The 18,103-nt window shown below is 47.2% G+C and overlaps 1 protein-coding gene across 1 annotated transcript in view; it reads left to right on the forward strand.

Annotated features, from left to right (window-relative positions):
- Positions 1-18,103, forward strand: part of CFAP92 (cilia and flagella associated protein 92 (putative)) — a 99,069-nt gene that overhangs the window by 24,978 nt on the left and 55,988 nt on the right. The window contains exons 6-12 of the mRNA XM_047743485.1: positions 3,818-4,108; positions 5,224-5,414; positions 6,015-6,219; positions 10,277-10,408; positions 11,338-11,413; positions 12,751-12,881; positions 16,806-17,090. Coding sequence (XP_047599441.1) covers positions 3,818-4,108; positions 5,224-5,414; positions 6,015-6,219; positions 10,277-10,408; positions 11,338-11,413; positions 12,751-12,881; positions 16,806-17,090 — 1,311 coding nt within the window. The remainder of the gene's footprint in view (positions 1-3,817; positions 4,109-5,223; positions 5,415-6,014; positions 6,220-10,276; positions 10,409-11,337; positions 11,414-12,750; positions 12,882-16,805; positions 17,091-18,103) is intronic.

Below are 18,103 nucleotides of genomic sequence, written 5' to 3' on the forward strand. Positions count from 1 at the left end.
AGGTGCCCAACTGCCAGAGGCTTGGGAGAACTTCCAAAAGGCCTCTGGGAACCCATGGAAGCTCTGGGGCTCCCCTATCATGAGAGAAAGAAGGACGCCATCACTGAGTGCCTTCGGATTGCTCCTATCCGAGGGCTGCCTCTCTGTAATGTGGCTTTGCCCTTCCTCCTATCCAGACATGGAGTAGGTTCTTCAGCTTCTTGACTCTTGGCTGGCCCTCGTGACTTGCTCTGGTCAATGGATACGGCAGAAGTGACACGGCACCATTTCAAAGCCAAGGTCTCAAGAGGCTTTGTAGTTTACACCTTTGCTTTCTTGGACCCCTGCCCTGAGAATGTCTTCTGAGGGAGCTAGTCCAGCCTGATGGAGCAGGAGAGGTGACATGGTGGGGGAGGGAGAATTGAAGGGGTCCCCAGCCAAGGTCACCAACTGTGAGACACATGAGGACATCTTGGACCTTCCAGCCCTATTGATACAGAATGATACACCCCCGGGCCCCACCAGTGAATATTCACCCAGCAGATCCATGGAACTGTAAAAAACAAAGTGGCTGTTGTTTTATGCCGTTAGTTTTGGGATGCTTTGTTACGCAGCAGTAGGCAACCAGAACACATACCCTTTTTTCTATGCCTTGAGTTTGCCTGTCCTGAAGCCATCTTGGTTGAGGTGAGGTTGTGGACCCACCTCTTACACCAGAATACCAGGTGGCACACCTTTTTCCTCACTCCTTCCTGTGACCTCTGGGGACACCGTTTCTCTCAGGGCAGTGGTTCTAAACCTTGGCTGTGCGACAGAATCTTGGTGGAGGTAACTTTGAAAAATATGGGTTCTGTTCCAGTCATTTATTGTACAACAAATCATCCTGAACCTTAGTGGCTTAAGACAACAGTAATTTACTTTGGTCATAAATCTGCAGTTTGGGGATGGCTTGGTGCTAAGAGCTGGTTTCTGCTACACACAGTATCAGTGGGGGCAGCTCAAAGGCCGGGAGCTGGGATTATCTGAAGCCTGGCACACTGGTGTGTCTGGTGGTTGAGGCTGGGGTCAGTTGGGAACTGCTGGCAAGAGTATCTACATGTGGACTTAACATGTAGCTGCTTGGGCTTCCTCATAACATAGTGGCTGAATCCTTTTTTTTTCCCCCAATATTTTTATTTATTTATTTGACAGAGAGCGACAGAGAGAGAGGGAACACAAGCAGGGGGAGAGGGAGAGGGAGAAGCAGGCTTCCCACTGAGCAGGGAGCCCGATGCAGGGGCTCAATCCCAGGACTCTGGGATCATGACCTGAGCTGAAGGCAGATGCTTAACAACTGAGCCACCCAGGCACCCCACATAGTGGCTGAATTCTTAGAATGAGGTCCCCAAAAGAACAAGGCACATGGTACAAGTTACATGGAGTTTGTACGAGCTGGTCTCAGAAGTCATGGTGTCACTTCTGCCATACTATATTGTCTGAGATGATCACAGACGTCTCTCTGGGTTCAAGGGGGAAGAGCCTAGACCCGTTACTGGATGGGAGGAGTGCCAACATCACTCTGTAAGAAGAACTTGTGGGAGGAAATCTATTGAGGTGGTTAGCTTTGGAAAATACAATCTGTTCCTGGAGAATCAGTGCTGAAGGTCTGGAGTGAAGCCTCGGGATTAAAATTTCCATGTTCCTGGGTGATTCTGAAGCATATCTAGGACCAGGCAATGGGCCCTTGTCTAAGACCTAAGGTCCCTCAATCCTGAGCTCAGAGCTGTCCCTGTTGGAGACATTGCAGAGACTGGCTGCTGCCCTGGGTTATAGTGTGACCAAGGACCCTTTGGAAGGAAACCAGCCTCAGGCCAGCAGGGGGGACCCCAGGAGCAAGAGGCCTGCTCTTGTGGGTGTGTCCCTAATCTGCCCTTATTTATTAACCTCCCCAGGCTGATTCAACCTGAGGAATGTTGGAGAGTACCAGCTGATGGGCAGTATTTTAGGAGGGGCTTCCCTCAGCCCCTGGGAGTAGTCTAGGGAGGAAGGAGGTAGGAGGCAGGGGACCTGGGTTTCAGTTCCAGCTCTGCTACAGTTTTTCTCTTTAGACTTGGGTAGGTGATATCTCCCCTCAGAGCCTCAGTTTCCCCAAGAGTTACATGTGTGGAGCCTCAGTTCCCATTCTCCTAAATGACCTGTGTGAAGTGGAGCTGCTCTCCCTTAGAAAACCTAATGTGGCTCCCCATTGCCCATAGTCTTGGACCCCTGCCTGCCCTCCACACCTGTGTACCAGGGGCTCTGCCCACCACTCCAGCCTCATCATCCCTTACTTGAACTTGTCATGCAGGTTCCCCTCTGATCTTTTGTATATGCTGTTCCCTCTGCCTGGAATATTTTCTCTTGCTTTCACTGCCTGGCAAACCCCAATGTTTGGCTTTTGTCACCTCCTCCATGAAGCCTGCCCCTGCCTCCTTCTGCTAGTTACCCCCGTGATGTGTCCTTGCACCCTAGCCCCTTGGGTATTCTGTGATCTACATTGGGAGCAACAGCTAGCCTTTTCTCTCAGCTGGGGGGATTGGTGGGGAGGGTGTTTACAGACCAGAACAGCCTTTGGAATTAGTCTGGATTTCAGTCCAGTGCTGCTGCCACATAATTGCCTGTGTGTGACCTCAGGCAGGTCGCCCCACCAATCTGAGCCTCAGTTTTCTCATCTCTGAGATGAGAACAGAATTTTCACGATATTTTAAGGACCTCAGCGACAGAAGCAGAGTCCGTGTGAAAGAGGTTTGAAATGGGGTAGTTTTTAGAGCTTTCAGAGCCCATTGTTTCCATTGCCTTTATCGAAGAATGGGAAGTGGGGGTTGATGGCCCTATAGGGGAAGCAGAAATCCCTGTTCCCTGTACTGTAGGGAAGGGCTAGGCGTGTAATAGGGGCTCACATTCAGAGCAGGAGTTCTTCAAAGATTGAATGAATGAGTGGATGAATGAATGAGTGAATGAAAGGAGGCAACTAGTTTCTGAATTTGGATATACCTTTTTGCCAGACCTTGTCTGTGCAAGGGTCGACCCGCGGCGGAGGCGGGAAGTCCCGCCCCCAGGAACCCTGCCCGTCTCCTAGCAACGGTCAAACATAATTGGCTCAGCCCAGGCCCGTGGGCCTTCCTGCCGGCGTCAGCAAGGCTGCGTCGTTGGAGCCTTCTCGCCTAGCGGCCGTGACGCCCAGGCTGCTGCCCAGCGCAACCCCTCTCAGGTACCGAAGGTCCCTCTCCCGCAGCTCCAGCTGGGCACCCCCTTCTAAACAAAACGTTAGCCGGCCTTCCTCCTCCACGGACCCTGAGCTTGTGCCCTGAACCCAGCCCTCAGGGCCCATTCCTGCCTTGCCTCGGGGGTTCTCGCCCTCTCTGACCTCATCAGACCCTTGCACGCGCTGTCCTCCTGCCCGGTTCGCCTGTCCCTACATTGCAAACTCATCTGTGCTTTGGCCCTGCTCTCACCCCGACGCTTCTCCTGGTGGAAGGAAGCACAGGGTTCTCTCCCAGCTTTTCTGTCCTTGGGTAATTGCACTGACCTGGAGCTGGCGTTCTGGAAGTGTCTGTGATTGACTTGTGAAAGGAGGAGCAGCTGGGACTGGGGGAGGATAGAGACTCAAGCTGGAGAAGCTGAGGTTGCTTGTTTTCCCGATCACTGCAAGCCACCATTCTCAGTGGTTCATTGTTGAGTACCTACTGCGTGCCAGGCAATGTCCGTTCAACCCAGGACAGGACAAGGGATGGGAAGGTGGGTCATCCTGAAAGAGGCAGGGCTTCCCTCCTGGGAACAGAAGGAGGTGACAGCAGCTCCTTTATTTTCTTGCAGCCAGGAGTGTCAGGCCCGTGGGTGCTCAGCAGAATGTCGCTGAACGCCTGGGAGTGGGAGGATGAGGACCCGGTGAGCATGGGGCCCATGTCCTCCATGGCCAGCTTTTACCAGTCTGGGAGTGAGTGTGATGTGGAGGAGTACCTGAAGGTCAAAGCCCAAGCCCAGGAGTCGGACTCTGAGCACCCGTGCAGCAGCGAGTCCTCATTTGGGCTTGCAAGCACCTTCAACTCCGATGTGCCCCAGACTGTCCCCTGCAAGTTCATCATCTCACTGGCCTTCCCAGTGAACACTGGTAAGTGCTGGAGCAGAATCCCAACACCCTCTGCAAAAAGGGGTGCGCCCATGACCTTCCCCCAGAAGTTTGGGGCACCTGAGCTCCCTCCACTGGCTTCCCCAAGTGAGGTGTCCAATGCCAACAGCAGAAGTCAGGAAGGAAACTGCAATTTTAGGGCCTGCTGTGGGCCGGGCAAGTAGGTGATTAAATAGGCTTCCCGTGCTTAATCCTCTCAACCCTAAAAAGCAGGTGAATGAATGAGGAAGAGATTACAGAATTGGTTCACATAAGCTGCCTGTGCGTCCCCAGATTCCTTGTTTAAGTTCTCAGATGTATTGAATGAAAATCTCTGAGTGTTTGGATATATCGATTATCTATTGCCCCCCAAATTCTGCATAACAAACCCAAACAACTCCCCAAGTCAGGGGCCCCAAACAGGAATCCCTTGTTCTCCTGGATGAGCAGGTCAGCGGATCCAGGCTAGGCTTCCCTCGGTGGCTCTGTTCTGCTCCCCGTGTCTCTCATCCTCCTCCGGGACATGTGGCTTAGCCAGACACAGTCTTGCTGTGGAAAGGCAGAGACACCTGGGAGAGTAAGCCCAGACATCCAAGAACTCTTCTGGCCTTCGGGTACCTCTCACCTGCTCACAGTATTTTGACAAAGCAAGTCCCATGGTTGGACCCCTAAGATCAGGGGCAGAGAAAAGAACTCCACCTTGATAGACATTTTTTGGTCTACTTGCACTACCCCCTGAAGATTAATTTCAGCTTCTCCTTGTAGTTCTATCCATTCTTGCCTCTTCGGTTAGACACATACTATGCTTAGAATTGACCTGTCTTCTTGGTGACTTGAACTCTATACCTCGAAGACCAGGGGGAGGTAGGCAAAGTGCCACAGGTGAAAAATGTAAGGAGGCACATGCTCTCAGCGTCATGCAGTGGATTTCTGCCCTCTGTTACTCCACTGGCTAGGGGGCCCGGACCTGCCTCTCAGCCCCCCAGGTTGGACAAGCAGCACGCGGGTGGGCGGCCTCCCATAGCATCAGGCTCTTTCTTGTTTGCAGGGAACCGTGGCGATGGATGTGCTTTCCCATGTGAGGTTCAGCCAAGACTCATTAAATCCATGTCTTCTAGGTTATAAAGGAAAATATACAGGTTTGATGGAAAAACATAAGAAACACCCTAAAATGGACAAACCTGCTGCAAAGTTTCGCCGTTACTACCACATTGAGTATTTCCTTCTGCCAGATGATGCTGAGCCTAAAAAGGTTGACATGGTGCTGTTTCCCCTGGTGGCCAAAGTGTTCCTGGATTCAGGAGTAAAGGTGTGTGTGTGTGTACCTCGCATAGAGTCTGCTATGGCGGAAAGTGCACTTGCTTCCCCTCGGAGCTTGCTAGAAATGCAGGATATTGTGTTCCACCCCAAACCTACTGAATGAGAGTCCACACCGACCTAATAATATCCATTACCGGACTTTCCATTTAGATATCTTTTTCTAGTCATTTCTTTGGTGTTTTGAAACATTTTGCCACTCTTGTGATTTCCTTCTCTGCGTGAGTACCCCGTGTGTCAAGGTGTGAGCACACCTGCCTGCTAGGACACACACACGCACACACACACACATACCCACCCGCCTGCCTGTGGCCCAACTCTGGCTCAGTGCTTGGAAGTCACTGGAAAGGGCAGGATGGGCAGGTAATTGCTTTGACTCTGTCTTTTTTCCGATAAACCCAGAAGTGTGACAGGGCCCTGGCCAGGACACTGATCTCCTGACGTGAGGTGGGAGATGGGGAGCGCCAGGCCCAGAAGGCAGACAGGTGGAGAGCAGTGCCCTGGAGGGCAAGGCCAGTGAGGGTGGGTAACCTCAGGCTGCTAAGCCCCCCAGTCCTGCACACTTAAAGTCTCTTGGTGTTCTTTTATATAGACAGTGAGGCCGTGGCATGAAGGGGACAAAGTCTGGGTGTCATGGACCCAAACTTTTAACATCAACGTGACGAAGGAATTACTCAAGAAAATAAATTTTCACAAAATAACCTTGAAGGTCTGGGACGCAAAGGACAAGGTTTCAAGAAAAGTCCGGTATTACCGGTTAAAGAATACTGGGTATTCCGAAGATACGGGATCTTTCGGTAAGTTGGGTATCCGTTTTATTATTATTTTTTAAAGATCTTATTTATTTATTTGACAGAGATCAAAGTAGGCAGAGAGGCAGGCAGAGAGAGAAGGGGAAGCAGGCTCCCCGCTGAGCAGAGAGCCCCATGCGGGGCTCGATCCCAGAACTCCAGGATCATGAACCGAGCCGAAGGCAGGGGCTTTAACCCACTGAGCCACCCAGGCACCCCGGGTATCTGTTTTATTTGAAACACTTCTCCTGGCGTGTGATTTCTCACCAGGAGTAGGATCAAAGCCAGTGTCCCCTATTTTCCTTCATCCCACCTTCCTGAGGCACATGTGGCTTTGGGTGTCAGTCCCTCCAGGACAAGCTTGAGCTTCTGGAAGTACCGCCCCCTGGAGTTGTGTCTGAGGGTGTGCGGTGTCTGTGCATGTGCGGTGCTCACCACCTCTACCTCCGCTGCATTTCTGGACTTCCTGTCCCCAGGCAGCACTCACACGTGGGTTTCCCACTGGCTTGTCTCCTGGCTGAGTATTGGGTGTTTTGGGTTTTTTTTTTTTGTCTTTTTTTTTTTTTAAGGATTTTATTGATTTATTTGACAGAGCAAGAGACCACAAGCAAGGGAAGAGGTAGGCTGAGGGAGAGAGAGAAGCAGGCTCCCCTGCAGAGCAGGGAGCGCGACGTGGGGCTGATCCCAGGACCCTGGGATCATGACCTGAGCAGAAGGCAGACACCTAACCATCTGAGCCACCCGGGCGCCCCATACTGGGTGTTCACTGACGAAAAAGACACCACGAAACAAGAGAAAACTTAAGAATCCTATGACCCTGAGACAACCATATTAATCTTTTCATAGAGACCCTCTAGATTCTTATTTGGGTAAATATATTTCTTAAAGATTTTATTTATTTGTTTGAGAAGAGAGGGAGAGAGGGAGCACAAACAGGGGATGGGACAGAGGGAGAAGCAGACTCCCCGCTGCGCAGGGAACCCAATGCAGGGCTCTGTCCCTGGACCCTGAAACCATGACCCCAGCCAAAGGCAGACACCCAACCAACTGAGCCACCCAGGTGCCCCTAGGTGAATATTTTATCAATGCCAGAAAGTCTCTTTTTGAGCTCACCTCCAAGGAGAGCTAGGGAGAGTGGAAAGATCCAGGCTTGGAAGTCAGTCAGCTCAATTCAACCTGTCTCCCATCTTGAACTAGCCAATGACGTTGGGCACCCTCCCACTTTCTCTACTTATATGCCTCAAGGCAGGGTAATGGGAGTGTACCCAGCCCCCAGCAATGAGAGAGTGTGTGTTGTCTGTATTTAAAAACGAAAATGCTGCCAATTAAACTATGCTGTGGCGTTAATTGTAAGACGTGTCCAGTTTTGAGAAACGTGAAAAGGTCATGGCAATGTGCATCTGAGAATGGATGGAGTCTGGTACCATTATCACTGTTGTTGGTGGCTCCAGACAAGTATAGTTATTTTGCAGTGAGCAAAGGAGACTGACACCTGCTTGAAGTGTATGCAGTGCCAGAATCAGAACCCATTTTTTTTTTTTTTTTTGTGACTAGCAGAACCCTCTGCTTTCTCCGGCTTTCCAGCCTGACTTCTTGGGGAGGCTTTCTGGCACGGACACTTGGCCCTTCTGACTGTTCATCTTTCACTTATATCTGGGTTTTCTTACCCTTGGTGCTATTGGCATTTTGGTTCAGATCATTTCTTGCTGTGGGAGCCGTCCTGGACTCTACCTGCTAGATCCCGGTAGCAGCCTCCCAGTTATGACAACCAAACTTTTCTTCAGACATTGCCAAATGTTTCCTGGGGAGGGGAGCAGAAACACCCCTGGCTGAGAATCACTGGTTTATATCTAAACTACTCACTGTAGGGTTTCTGTATGAGAAAATGGCATTCAAAGAGACTTTTCTTACTTGGACCCAGGAAAGACCCATGTCTTCAAAGCATGGGGTTCAAAACCACCTGTGTTAGATGCGTTTGAAATGCTGCCCAGGGTGGGAGGTTGGGTGAGCCTGGTGGTGGGTATTATGGAGGGCACGTATTGCATGGAGCACTGGGTGTGGTGCATAAACAATGAATTCTGGAACACTGAAAAGAAATGAAATAGAAAATTTTTTTTAAAAAAGGAAAGAAAAAAGAAATGCTGCCCAAGTGCAGATCCCAGGGTCTGCCCCAGAGCTGCTAAACCAGAATTTCTGGTAAACATGTGCCCTGAAGTGAGCTCACATTGGAGCACGGGTGCTGCGGCAGGTGTATGGGGCCATGGGAGCCAAGTCTGGAAAGGTAAATGAAATCTACTGGCCAGGAAAGGAAGGAGGAAGTGTGCTCTAGGCCCTGCAGGGAGGGCCATGGGCCTTCGAGAGTGTACTTGAAATGATAGCACTTGGTCTTCCCCAAGCCCTATCTCACACCTGACATCACTGCCTCTTATGTTAAATAATTTCTTTCCATAAGCAGTGTATGTTCACTATGTAAAACAACTCAGAAATTGACTAGCACAGGAGCACCTGGGTGGCTCATTTGGTTGGGTGTCTGCCTCATGATTTCAGCTTAGCTCATGATCTTGGAGTTGTGGGATGATGGTCTTGGTGGGGTGGGGGTCTGTGTCTCTCTCTCTGCCCCTCCCCACACACGCTCTCTCTCTCTTTCTGAAATAAATAATCCTTAAAAAAATTGACTAGCACAAGGGAGAAAGAACTAAGATAACATGATGCCTGGACCAGAGGCAGTCATTGCTAACATTTATCTGTGCGTCTTGTGTGTAAGTAGAAAGAACATTTTAATAAAAATGCATCTGGTGTGCTTTTTGTCTTAAGTCCTTTTTTCACCTTAAAAGCTGTCTTCTTGAAACTCTTGTCTGTGGGAGGAAAGCAACAACCTGAGAGGTTTGGCTCATGTTCCAGAGAGGATAGGAAATGTATCTGGATGAACTATAGGTCCCCTGCCTGAACTGGTTAATTTTCAACCTGTTGCTGGTCTCGAATGGAACATCCCATCAAAAGTCAACATTCCTCCTCTGTTAAACCTCCTCAGCTTCTTGGTTTCTCAGTTATTGGACAAAGACTGCATCGTTCACGAAGCCCCAGAGTCATGCATGACCCCAGCTATGCCTTCAGCTCTTGGCTGTCCCTCCAACCAACACCTGATTGGTGTCTCTGCCTCTGTGGGGCCCTTTGGGACTCTCTGCCTCTCAGCTGGCTCCTGCCTCGGCATTTAAGTCTCTTTCCCATCTCCTCTCCTACTGCAGTTCCCTGACTTATCTATAGCCCTGCTTTGACCTTGGCACTCCATTGTTCTGCACCTTTTTATGGCCGTCTGGTGGCTTGGGGAACCAGGTCCATTTTCTGAGTCTGGCCTTGAAGGCATTCTCTAATTTGTTCCCCAAGCCTCCTTTCTCACCGCTATTCTCACCTTCACTTCTGGTCCCTGAAAACACGAGGGTTTTCCTGGTTGTGAGCCCTGCCTTGAGCTATGGGGCCATACCCAGTGGGCTCTTAGCCTCCTTCTTTCTCCACAATCAGTACCTGTCCTGAAACACTGAATCCAGTCGCACCTCTTCTTTTCTTCACCTCTTCCTTGTAGCTTCCATTATCCGCATTCATTATTCCTCCCATGTTGGTTGCTGCTACAAGCATACGGAGTCCGGTATTGATAGAATGAAGGAGAGAGGGCTCATCTCCCTAGCTGGCTGCGAGGAGCCCTGGGGGATAGTTCTAGCTCAGTAAGTACCAGTTCTCTGACCACAGGAAAATTACATAAGTGTCATACTCCCCACCTGTAAAATGGAAGTGGGAGTGCCTTCCTTCACGTGAAGTGCCATGATCAAATGGAAGGACGCATGTCAAGTACTTAATGGTCTTGTTTGGAAGAAGCCATTGCCAGCTGAGGTTTGGGTTTCCTGGCATTTTGAAGCAGCGCCTAGGAGTCTGCTCCTGCAGGGCAGGGGCCCTGCCTCTGTTATCCGCCTGTTCCTTCTATAGCCCTAGGATAGTGCTGTACACGTAGAAGGTGTTCCATAAGTATTTCTGATTGGTTTGAGTCAATGGTTCTTCTCCTGTCTTCTAGAAGAAGTGAAAAGTTTGGTTTTAAATCAGAGAAGATTGTCTGCACAGGCCCCACACATCAAAGAGGAGTGGAACCAGGAGGATGCACGAGATAAAGCAGAAAAAGCAGGAAAACACATCAAGTCTTTGCGTGGTGAGTGGAGATGACCTTTGTGAACAAGTTGGGGGAAATTGATGGCAGGGAAGGGGATAAATGGGTGTTGCTGGTGTCGTGCATGTACACTGGTATCATTCCTGTGTATCAGCAACTCCTGCTGGTGCTGGCTCATTCTGGAAGGCATCACTGCTCTCAGTGCAGGAATCACTTTTTGTGGTTGGTCCTTTTTCTTTGTTTAATTTTTATTTAATGACTTATAAAACTTTTCTAACTGTAGAAGTTACATATGTGTGGTTTGCTTTTAGAAAAGTCAGTGACTATGGAAAAATATAAAACAAGCAGGGAAAACAATCTATAGTTCTATCACCAGGAACAAGCATTATAATATTTTGGTTATTATGTTATGGAAAATTCCTTTGTTGTAAGATTTTTTTTTTTTTTTTACATAGATAGGATTGTTCTGGATACATACTTTTGTATTCTGAGATTCTGAGATGAATATGTCCCTACATGCACTTTCCTATTTACTTAAGAACCTATTTACTAAAGAACTGCATAAACTGCATTTGTGGTGTCCATAATTTTTCATCTGCTGGTAGCATTGACAGATTCTCTGTAGATGGGGAATAGGGATCTTGGGAGTGTTTTCAGTATTCTCTGATGTAAACAGTGCCAAATTAGACAACTGAATAGATAGTGACTTTTTTTTCCTTTTTTTTTTTTCCACCCTCCATGGGGTGTTATATAAGAAATTGGTGGCTTCCTCTTGCCTCCATTTATCCAAATAATCCTCATTAGTCTGTGCATATTCATTCATTTACTCATTTATTATTAACCAGCCTTTTTATGCTCACCGCTGCTTGGTGACTGCCATTACAAAATGGGTAAAGGACCCTCATTTCTTAAGGAACTAGAATGGACCAGGAAGTCCATTTGCTAATAAATATTATCATATTCTCACCCAGCGGAGTTTGAAACTTTTCCCAAGATCCCCGAGGGAGATGAGAAGGTACTCAGAATGGAAGAACTTGCCACAGTTCGGTAAGGATGGAACCATGCTATTTCAGCGATTGGGAGTGGAACCCCCTCTTGCATAAACCGTACAGTGTCTCACCGAGAGTCATGTGGATTTTTAGTAACTTAGCTAAGTCAGAGCTCATGCAATCCAGGTGAAATTAGAGGAACAGAGAAAGGAATACTGTGTTTATGAGCGCAGATATGCCCTGTGCTTTTTGCACATGTTGGTTTACCTCAATTCTCATCATGGTCACTCTGAGAGATGGTATTATTACTATTTCTGTTTTCTTCATAACATAACAGAGTGGTTAGTGATTTGCTCAAAGTTTTAAAACTGGAATTCTTGGGAATCTTGGGAGTGTTGGTAAAGCCAGGACTCTAGGACTTCAGAGCACCAAGTCCACAGCCTTTCCTGCTATGAGTGCAATTGCTCTTAGAGCCTAAGAAGGATCTGGAGATTCCTTGGATGCCGTGGGGACCAGAGGTCGAAAGGAGGCCCAGCTGGAGGCTTGGGAGAGTGGGATGGGGAGAACCAAGAGACTTTTAACCAAGATTAAAAAATCTTGACTTCTAAAAAATTGGTTTTTTAATGTTGAATTGACACATTAATTTGAGAAGAACTGACATTTTTACGTTCTGAGGCTCTCCCATCCATGATCATGGTATATCTTTTCACCTAATTCAGCTCCTCCTTTATGATTTCTAATAGAGTTCAAAAATTTTTTTTCTTCCTATAGATGTTGGATAATTCCTGCAAATGAATTCCTGGATATATTAGAGTTTTGACTGCTTTTATAAAAATATATTATTTTCCATAATATTTCTAGTTAGAAATTGATAATGCGAGTGTGGTCTGCAGAGCAACAGTATCAGCATGACTGGGAACTTGTTAGAAATGTGGACTCTCAGGTCCACCCCAGGCTTACTGAACCATACCTGCATTTTCTTTAACAGCATTTCCAGGTGATTCATATGCACATTGAAATTTAAGAAGCTTTGGTTAGAGGAATGCAATGTCATTTCTTAAAGATCTGCTCATGGAAAAAAAAAAAAATCTGCTCATGGGACACCTGGGTGGCACAGTCAGTTAAGCATCTGCCTTTGGCTCAGGTCCTGATCCAAGAGTCCTGTGATCGAGTCCCACATCAGGCTCCTTGTTCAGCAGGGAGCCTGCTTCTCCCTCTGCCTGCTGCTCCCCCTATTTGTACTCTCTCTCTCTCTCTCTGACAAATAAATAAATAAAATCTAAAATAAATAAATACAATAAAAATCTGCTCACATTTGGTCCAGTAAATAGATTCTTCGGTCTGGTCCCTGCTTTTTTTCACCTTCATTTATTTTTCTCTCTGTGAATTTTCTAGATGGAGTATTTCAAGAGAAACAGCTCTTTCTTTGGGAGCAGCAGTCAGCATGGAGATGGAAGGAGAAGATCATCATGAGAGATCATCATTTAGCAGTTTAACAAACATGTTAGAAAAGCAAAAATTTCAAAGTAAGTTAGGATGGGATTTTGGAATTTTATAATATAACTAGACTTAGAAGCATTATGAAATATTTCAAATTCAGAATACCTCAGAAAGATTGCTGATATGTGACCATATGTTACTTGAAAGTAAGAACACTACATATCCTTTCAACTTACCCATTCTGTCTCACCCCATCCAGCCATTCCAACCCACCTTCTCCCATTCATTTACCTGCATCATCCCACCCATTTGCACATCAGCCCTTCCCACTCCTGCCAATGCTTCCACGCTCCTGACTCATGATGTCATGAACGTGGGGAGCATGGAAGTCTCTAAAGTTGACTGTAGTCTTTCAAATAAATAACTGCATTTCTATGTGATAGATGCTGTGGTAAGTGTAGGTAGGTATGTTGAAGAAGCAAAGAGTCAGCTTTATAGAAGGACTCTCAGAAGATAAGAGGTTCTTCGCTTCTTATGGTAGAATGAGGGAAATTGCATCCCAGGTTGCAGGAACCACTCATGCAGAAGTCTGTAGTCTTGGTGACAGACCAAGAGGCGAGGGTTCTCAGAAGCTACTACGTTGACCTCTTCCTTCTTTTTTTTTTTTTTTAAGATTTTATTTATTTATTTGATGCAGAGAGACACAGTGAGAGAGGATATGGAAGCAGGGGGAGAGGGAGAGGGAGAAGCAGGCTCCCTGCCGAGCAGGGAGCCCAATATGAGGCTTGATCCCAGGACCCCGGGATCATGATCTGAGCCAAAGGCAGACACTTAATGACTGAGCCACCCGGGTGCCCTGACCTCTTCTTTCTTAACCTTGTTCTCTTCACCAGTTTTTCAGCCAGCAGTTAGGTTTCCTGTATGAGGTGGAATATTCTAGAACTGGTGCACTTGCTGCCTCCTGGGATGGCCCACTGTACTGTTTGTACAGCTGTAATTGGTACAAATCATTTCCTTAACTCTTTATCCATTAAGTCTGCTTTTCCTGGTTCCAGTTCAACACTCTGAAGCTGCAGAGAGAAGTGACTGCTCCAGGCGGGCTCTCTGCCAGGCGTCGGAAACACAGTTGCTCACATTCCCTTTTTAAGGCCCTAGAAGACTAGTCCACGCTTTCATATCGGAACACCTTCAGCTCTTTGAAAAGTTTTCTTTTCCAGATTAAATAGCCTCACCTTTTAAAAATATTCTTTAAGCATTTGAATGAGATTTTCAAACCATCTTTTTATTTTGAAAAAAAAAAAAAAAAATAGAACACCAAAAATTACGATGCATATACAATTTAGGCATTGAGATTTTGCAACATTTCCTTCATTTTTCTTGCTCTTTCCCCTTCTTTCTTTCTTCCTTTCTTTCCTTCCTTTATTCCTCCTTCCCTCCCATCCTCTCTCCCTCCAGCCCTCCCATCTTCCCTTCTTTCTTTTTGAAAAGTTTACATGTAGTCTCCTTTGCATCCTGTGCTTTTAAGAAGCATCCCCTAGGGGGCGCCTGGGTGGCTCCATTGGTTAAGCATCTGCCTTTGGCTCAGATCGTGATCTCAGGGTCCTGGGACTGAGCCCCGTGTAGGGCTCCCTGCTCAGTGGGCTGTCCACTTCTCCCTCCCCTGCACCTGTGCTCTCTCTCTCTCTTTCTCTCAAATAAATAAATAAAAATATTTTTTAAAAAGCATTCCCTATCCTACATAGAAATTGGTGTGACCCTTTCCTGCCACCCCATTCTTTTTTTTTTTTTTTAAGATTTTATTTATTTATTTGACAGAGGCGATCACAAGTAGGCAGAGAGGCAGGCAGAGAGAGTGAAGGGGAAGCAGGCTCCCCGCTGAGCAGAGAGCCTGACATGGGCCTTGATCCCAGGACCCTGGGATCATGACCTGAGCTGAAGGCAGAGGCTTTTTTGAGCCACCCAGGTGCCCCTTCCACCCCATTCTTTCTGACACATTCATTGTTGTATTGATTTTTGTTTTTATGAGTTACAGAAATGGTTTCATACTATACCTATCTTCCTGCAACTGGCTCTTTGCATTCAGCTTGATTTTTGAGGTTTATTTGTGTCCACATGTCTAAGTCCATCTCCTTCCTTGTAAATTCTATAGAGGGCCCCATTGGAGGGCTGTGCATTCCTACACCCATGGACTCCCCACTGAGAGACATTTGAGTCGTCTCCAATTTCCCACCGTCACCAACACTGTGATAGCGATCCTCCTTGTGCAGGTCTCTGTGTGTCTGTGCTACAGAGCCTAGGGCATTTGCCCAGTGGGGGTCAAAGGGCATGGGAAACGCACCTCGATCCCTCAGGAGGTATTGCTGGTTTTTATTCTCTGGGTTGTACGTATGTGCCCTCCTGACAGAAATCCTGAGAATTCTAGCTTTTCCCTGTTATCAGTCATGCTTGGCATGGTCAGGAGCTTACTTCCTGATTCCTTGTGGACTTGAAAGCATCTCCTATGCTTATTTGGTTATAATCTTATGTAATTTGGCTATTCCTGCTTCTTGGCTTACTTTTCTGTTTTTTTTTTTTTTAAGGATTTATTTATTTGACAGAGATCACAAGCAGGCAGAGAGGCAGGCAGAGAGAGAGGGAAGCAGCTCCCTGCTGAGCAGAGAGCCCGATGCGGGACTCAATCCCAGGACCCTGAGATCATGACTTGAGCCGAAGGCAGAGGCTTAACCCACTGAGCCACCCAGGCACCCCTTTCTGTTGAGTTTTAAGCTTTTCTTTTAAAGATTTTATTTATTTATTTGAGAGAGAGGGAGAAATTTGAGGGAGCAGGAGAAACAGACTCCCTCCTCAGCAGGGAGCCCATCTCAGGGGCTTAGAACTTGAACCCTGGATCCCAAGATCGTGCCCAGGCTGAAGGCAGATGCTTAACCGCCTGAGCCACCCAGGCACCTCTAGGTTTTACATTTTTTTCTTATGGATTCAGAAGCTTTATTCTTTACATCTTCAGATGATTATGTGTGATCAGTTACGTACCCTGTAAACATCATAGGCCGGGGTCTGTAAGTTACCCGTTTATGTGTGCTGCTTTTGCACACCAGTTATGTAACTATTCCTTTCCAGTTTGTACTTTCTGTGATGTTTAAGAAATCCTTCCTCATCTGGACATCAGTAGAGTCTCCTCTGTATTCTTCTAATTAGTTTGAAGTTTTTTGTTTTCCACCGTTAGTCTGCCTTTCATTTTGCCTATGGCACGAGGTGCCCGATAATTTCATTTGCCTCCAGATGGAAAGTATAATTAATTGACTAGTCCATCCTTTCTCATTAATCTGAAATGCCACCCTGGCATCTGTTAAGTCCCCTATGTGTGCAGTGTATTTCTGGGCTTTCTATAGTCTGTTCCATTGGTCTTTGTATCATGGAACAAATAGCTCATGGCTTTAATTACCATAGATATATATATGTTTTATTGTCTCCTCCCCCACCCCTGGATCTGAGCTTGGCACAGAGCTGAATATTTTATGTTCCTTTGCTCATTTACTCTTTTCAACACCCTACAAGGTAGGCACTACTATCCCCATTCTACAGGTGAGGTGACTGAGGCTCAGGATGGTTAAGGAAGAGGAGACTTGGTTCCGGAACCGTGGTGGTCTGACTTCAAAGCCCAAACCTCAGCCCTACACTGTGGTTAAGAGCTGACTTGGGGGAGGAGTTTGGTATGTGGCGATGTTGCTCTTCATCCAACCTCGGCCCCCTCTGCCCATGTTTTTGGGGCGGACCGGCTGGGAGATCAGGATGGCCCTCATGTTCTTCCTGCATGTAACTGACAACCACTTTGTCATCTACATGTAAACACCTCTTCTGGTTGCTGGGGAAGGGTGGCAGCATAAAGGATGACCTCCGCCTTCCAGGGTCTTCCAGAACCTCTTTGAGTCTCTGTAGCACGTATGTATTCACATACAGGAGCTTGGATATGAGCTCCTTGGAATGCTTGTTTTCTTCCTTTGATTTCACAGTTAAAAGGAGAGACTCAGAGGGGAGAAAGAAGAGCCAGAAGAGAGGGAAGAAATCTCAAACAGAGGAGGAAACTGACCTCAAGATGGAAGGAGATTGGAAGCATGGTACCTTCTCCACCGAGCTGGCGGTGATGCCACTCCTCGCAGGTGGCTACCCCTGGTCCCAGCGGGTCTTGGTTGTTTTGTCCCATGTGGCTAGAATGTCCATAAACAGGATGCCCGCATTGACCAAGCCTCTGTTCTGCCACCTAGCTTCATGCCCACAGTCACTTCAGCAAAGTGGAGGTAAGTGTCTCTGTTGTACAGAGGAGGACAAGGAGGCACAGAGAGGTCAGATGTATTGTTCGAGATCACCCAACAAGTAGGGGCAACGCCACGGTTTGAACTCAGGCCTGCTTCTGAAGAAACTGGTGAGAGTAATTGTGCTAATTTTGTTTGCTAAATAAGATGCTGCTTTTTATAAGCACTTTCTTGCAGATGTTTATGAAAGCATCTAGTGGAGGAAAGCGGGGAAGGAGCCAGTGTTTCCCCGCCGTCCTTTACTGCTCATGGCAAACTCTGAGCCTCCCAGTAAGCTTGTAGGAGTGCTGTCGGGGTGCCTGTTCTTGGTTCTGTGAGGAACCAAAACTTGAAGAAGGCAAAGCAATTCACTTGAGATCACATAGCTCAGGGGCAGAACTGGGGTTCCGTTCTCTTGCTCCGTAAGATTGATCACAATTTGGAAACTAGGTTATCTACGGTTTGACAAATAATAAGTAGGTATGCGTGTTATATCCCTAGGTCTTGATAACGGAAATCTCACAATGTATTTTGGGTAAAATTACATGACTTTGTTTTTAAAATAGTAATATGGGGGGTAACCCTCTTTCTTTTCAGAAAAGTCTATTTCATGGTTGGGGGGGGTACGGGAGGGGGTTTGTGGTTGGCTATTAGGGTGAATGTGCGCCCTCTACTGGCCAATCTGCAGAAATTGAGGCTACTGTCGAGCTGGCCCAAACCCTTGAAGTGGCTTGCGGTTTTACCCCATAAACATTACACATGTGCCAGGAAAATGGAATGCTCACAAGCTCTTGTATTGCCAGCTATACATTTTTGAGGAAATACCATTAACTTTTCAGTTTTCCTTTTTAAATGGATTTTTGAAAATCAGCTTTCACCTGAAGTTGGGCCTTGAATTCAGGCTGTCTTAGTTTTCCTGAAGCAATGGAGTCTTTTCGAGAGAAGTGAATTTTCAGAGACGCTTACCCCCTCTCAGGCTGTGGTCCAGGAGGACCCAGCCTCCACACCGCGGTTTCAAG

This window comes from Lutra lutra, chromosome 1 (assembly GCF_902655055.1).
Source record: "Lutra lutra chromosome 1, mLutLut1.2, whole genome shotgun sequence".
NCBI classification, from domain to species: Eukaryota; Metazoa; Chordata; class Mammalia; order Carnivora; family Mustelidae; genus Lutra; species Lutra lutra.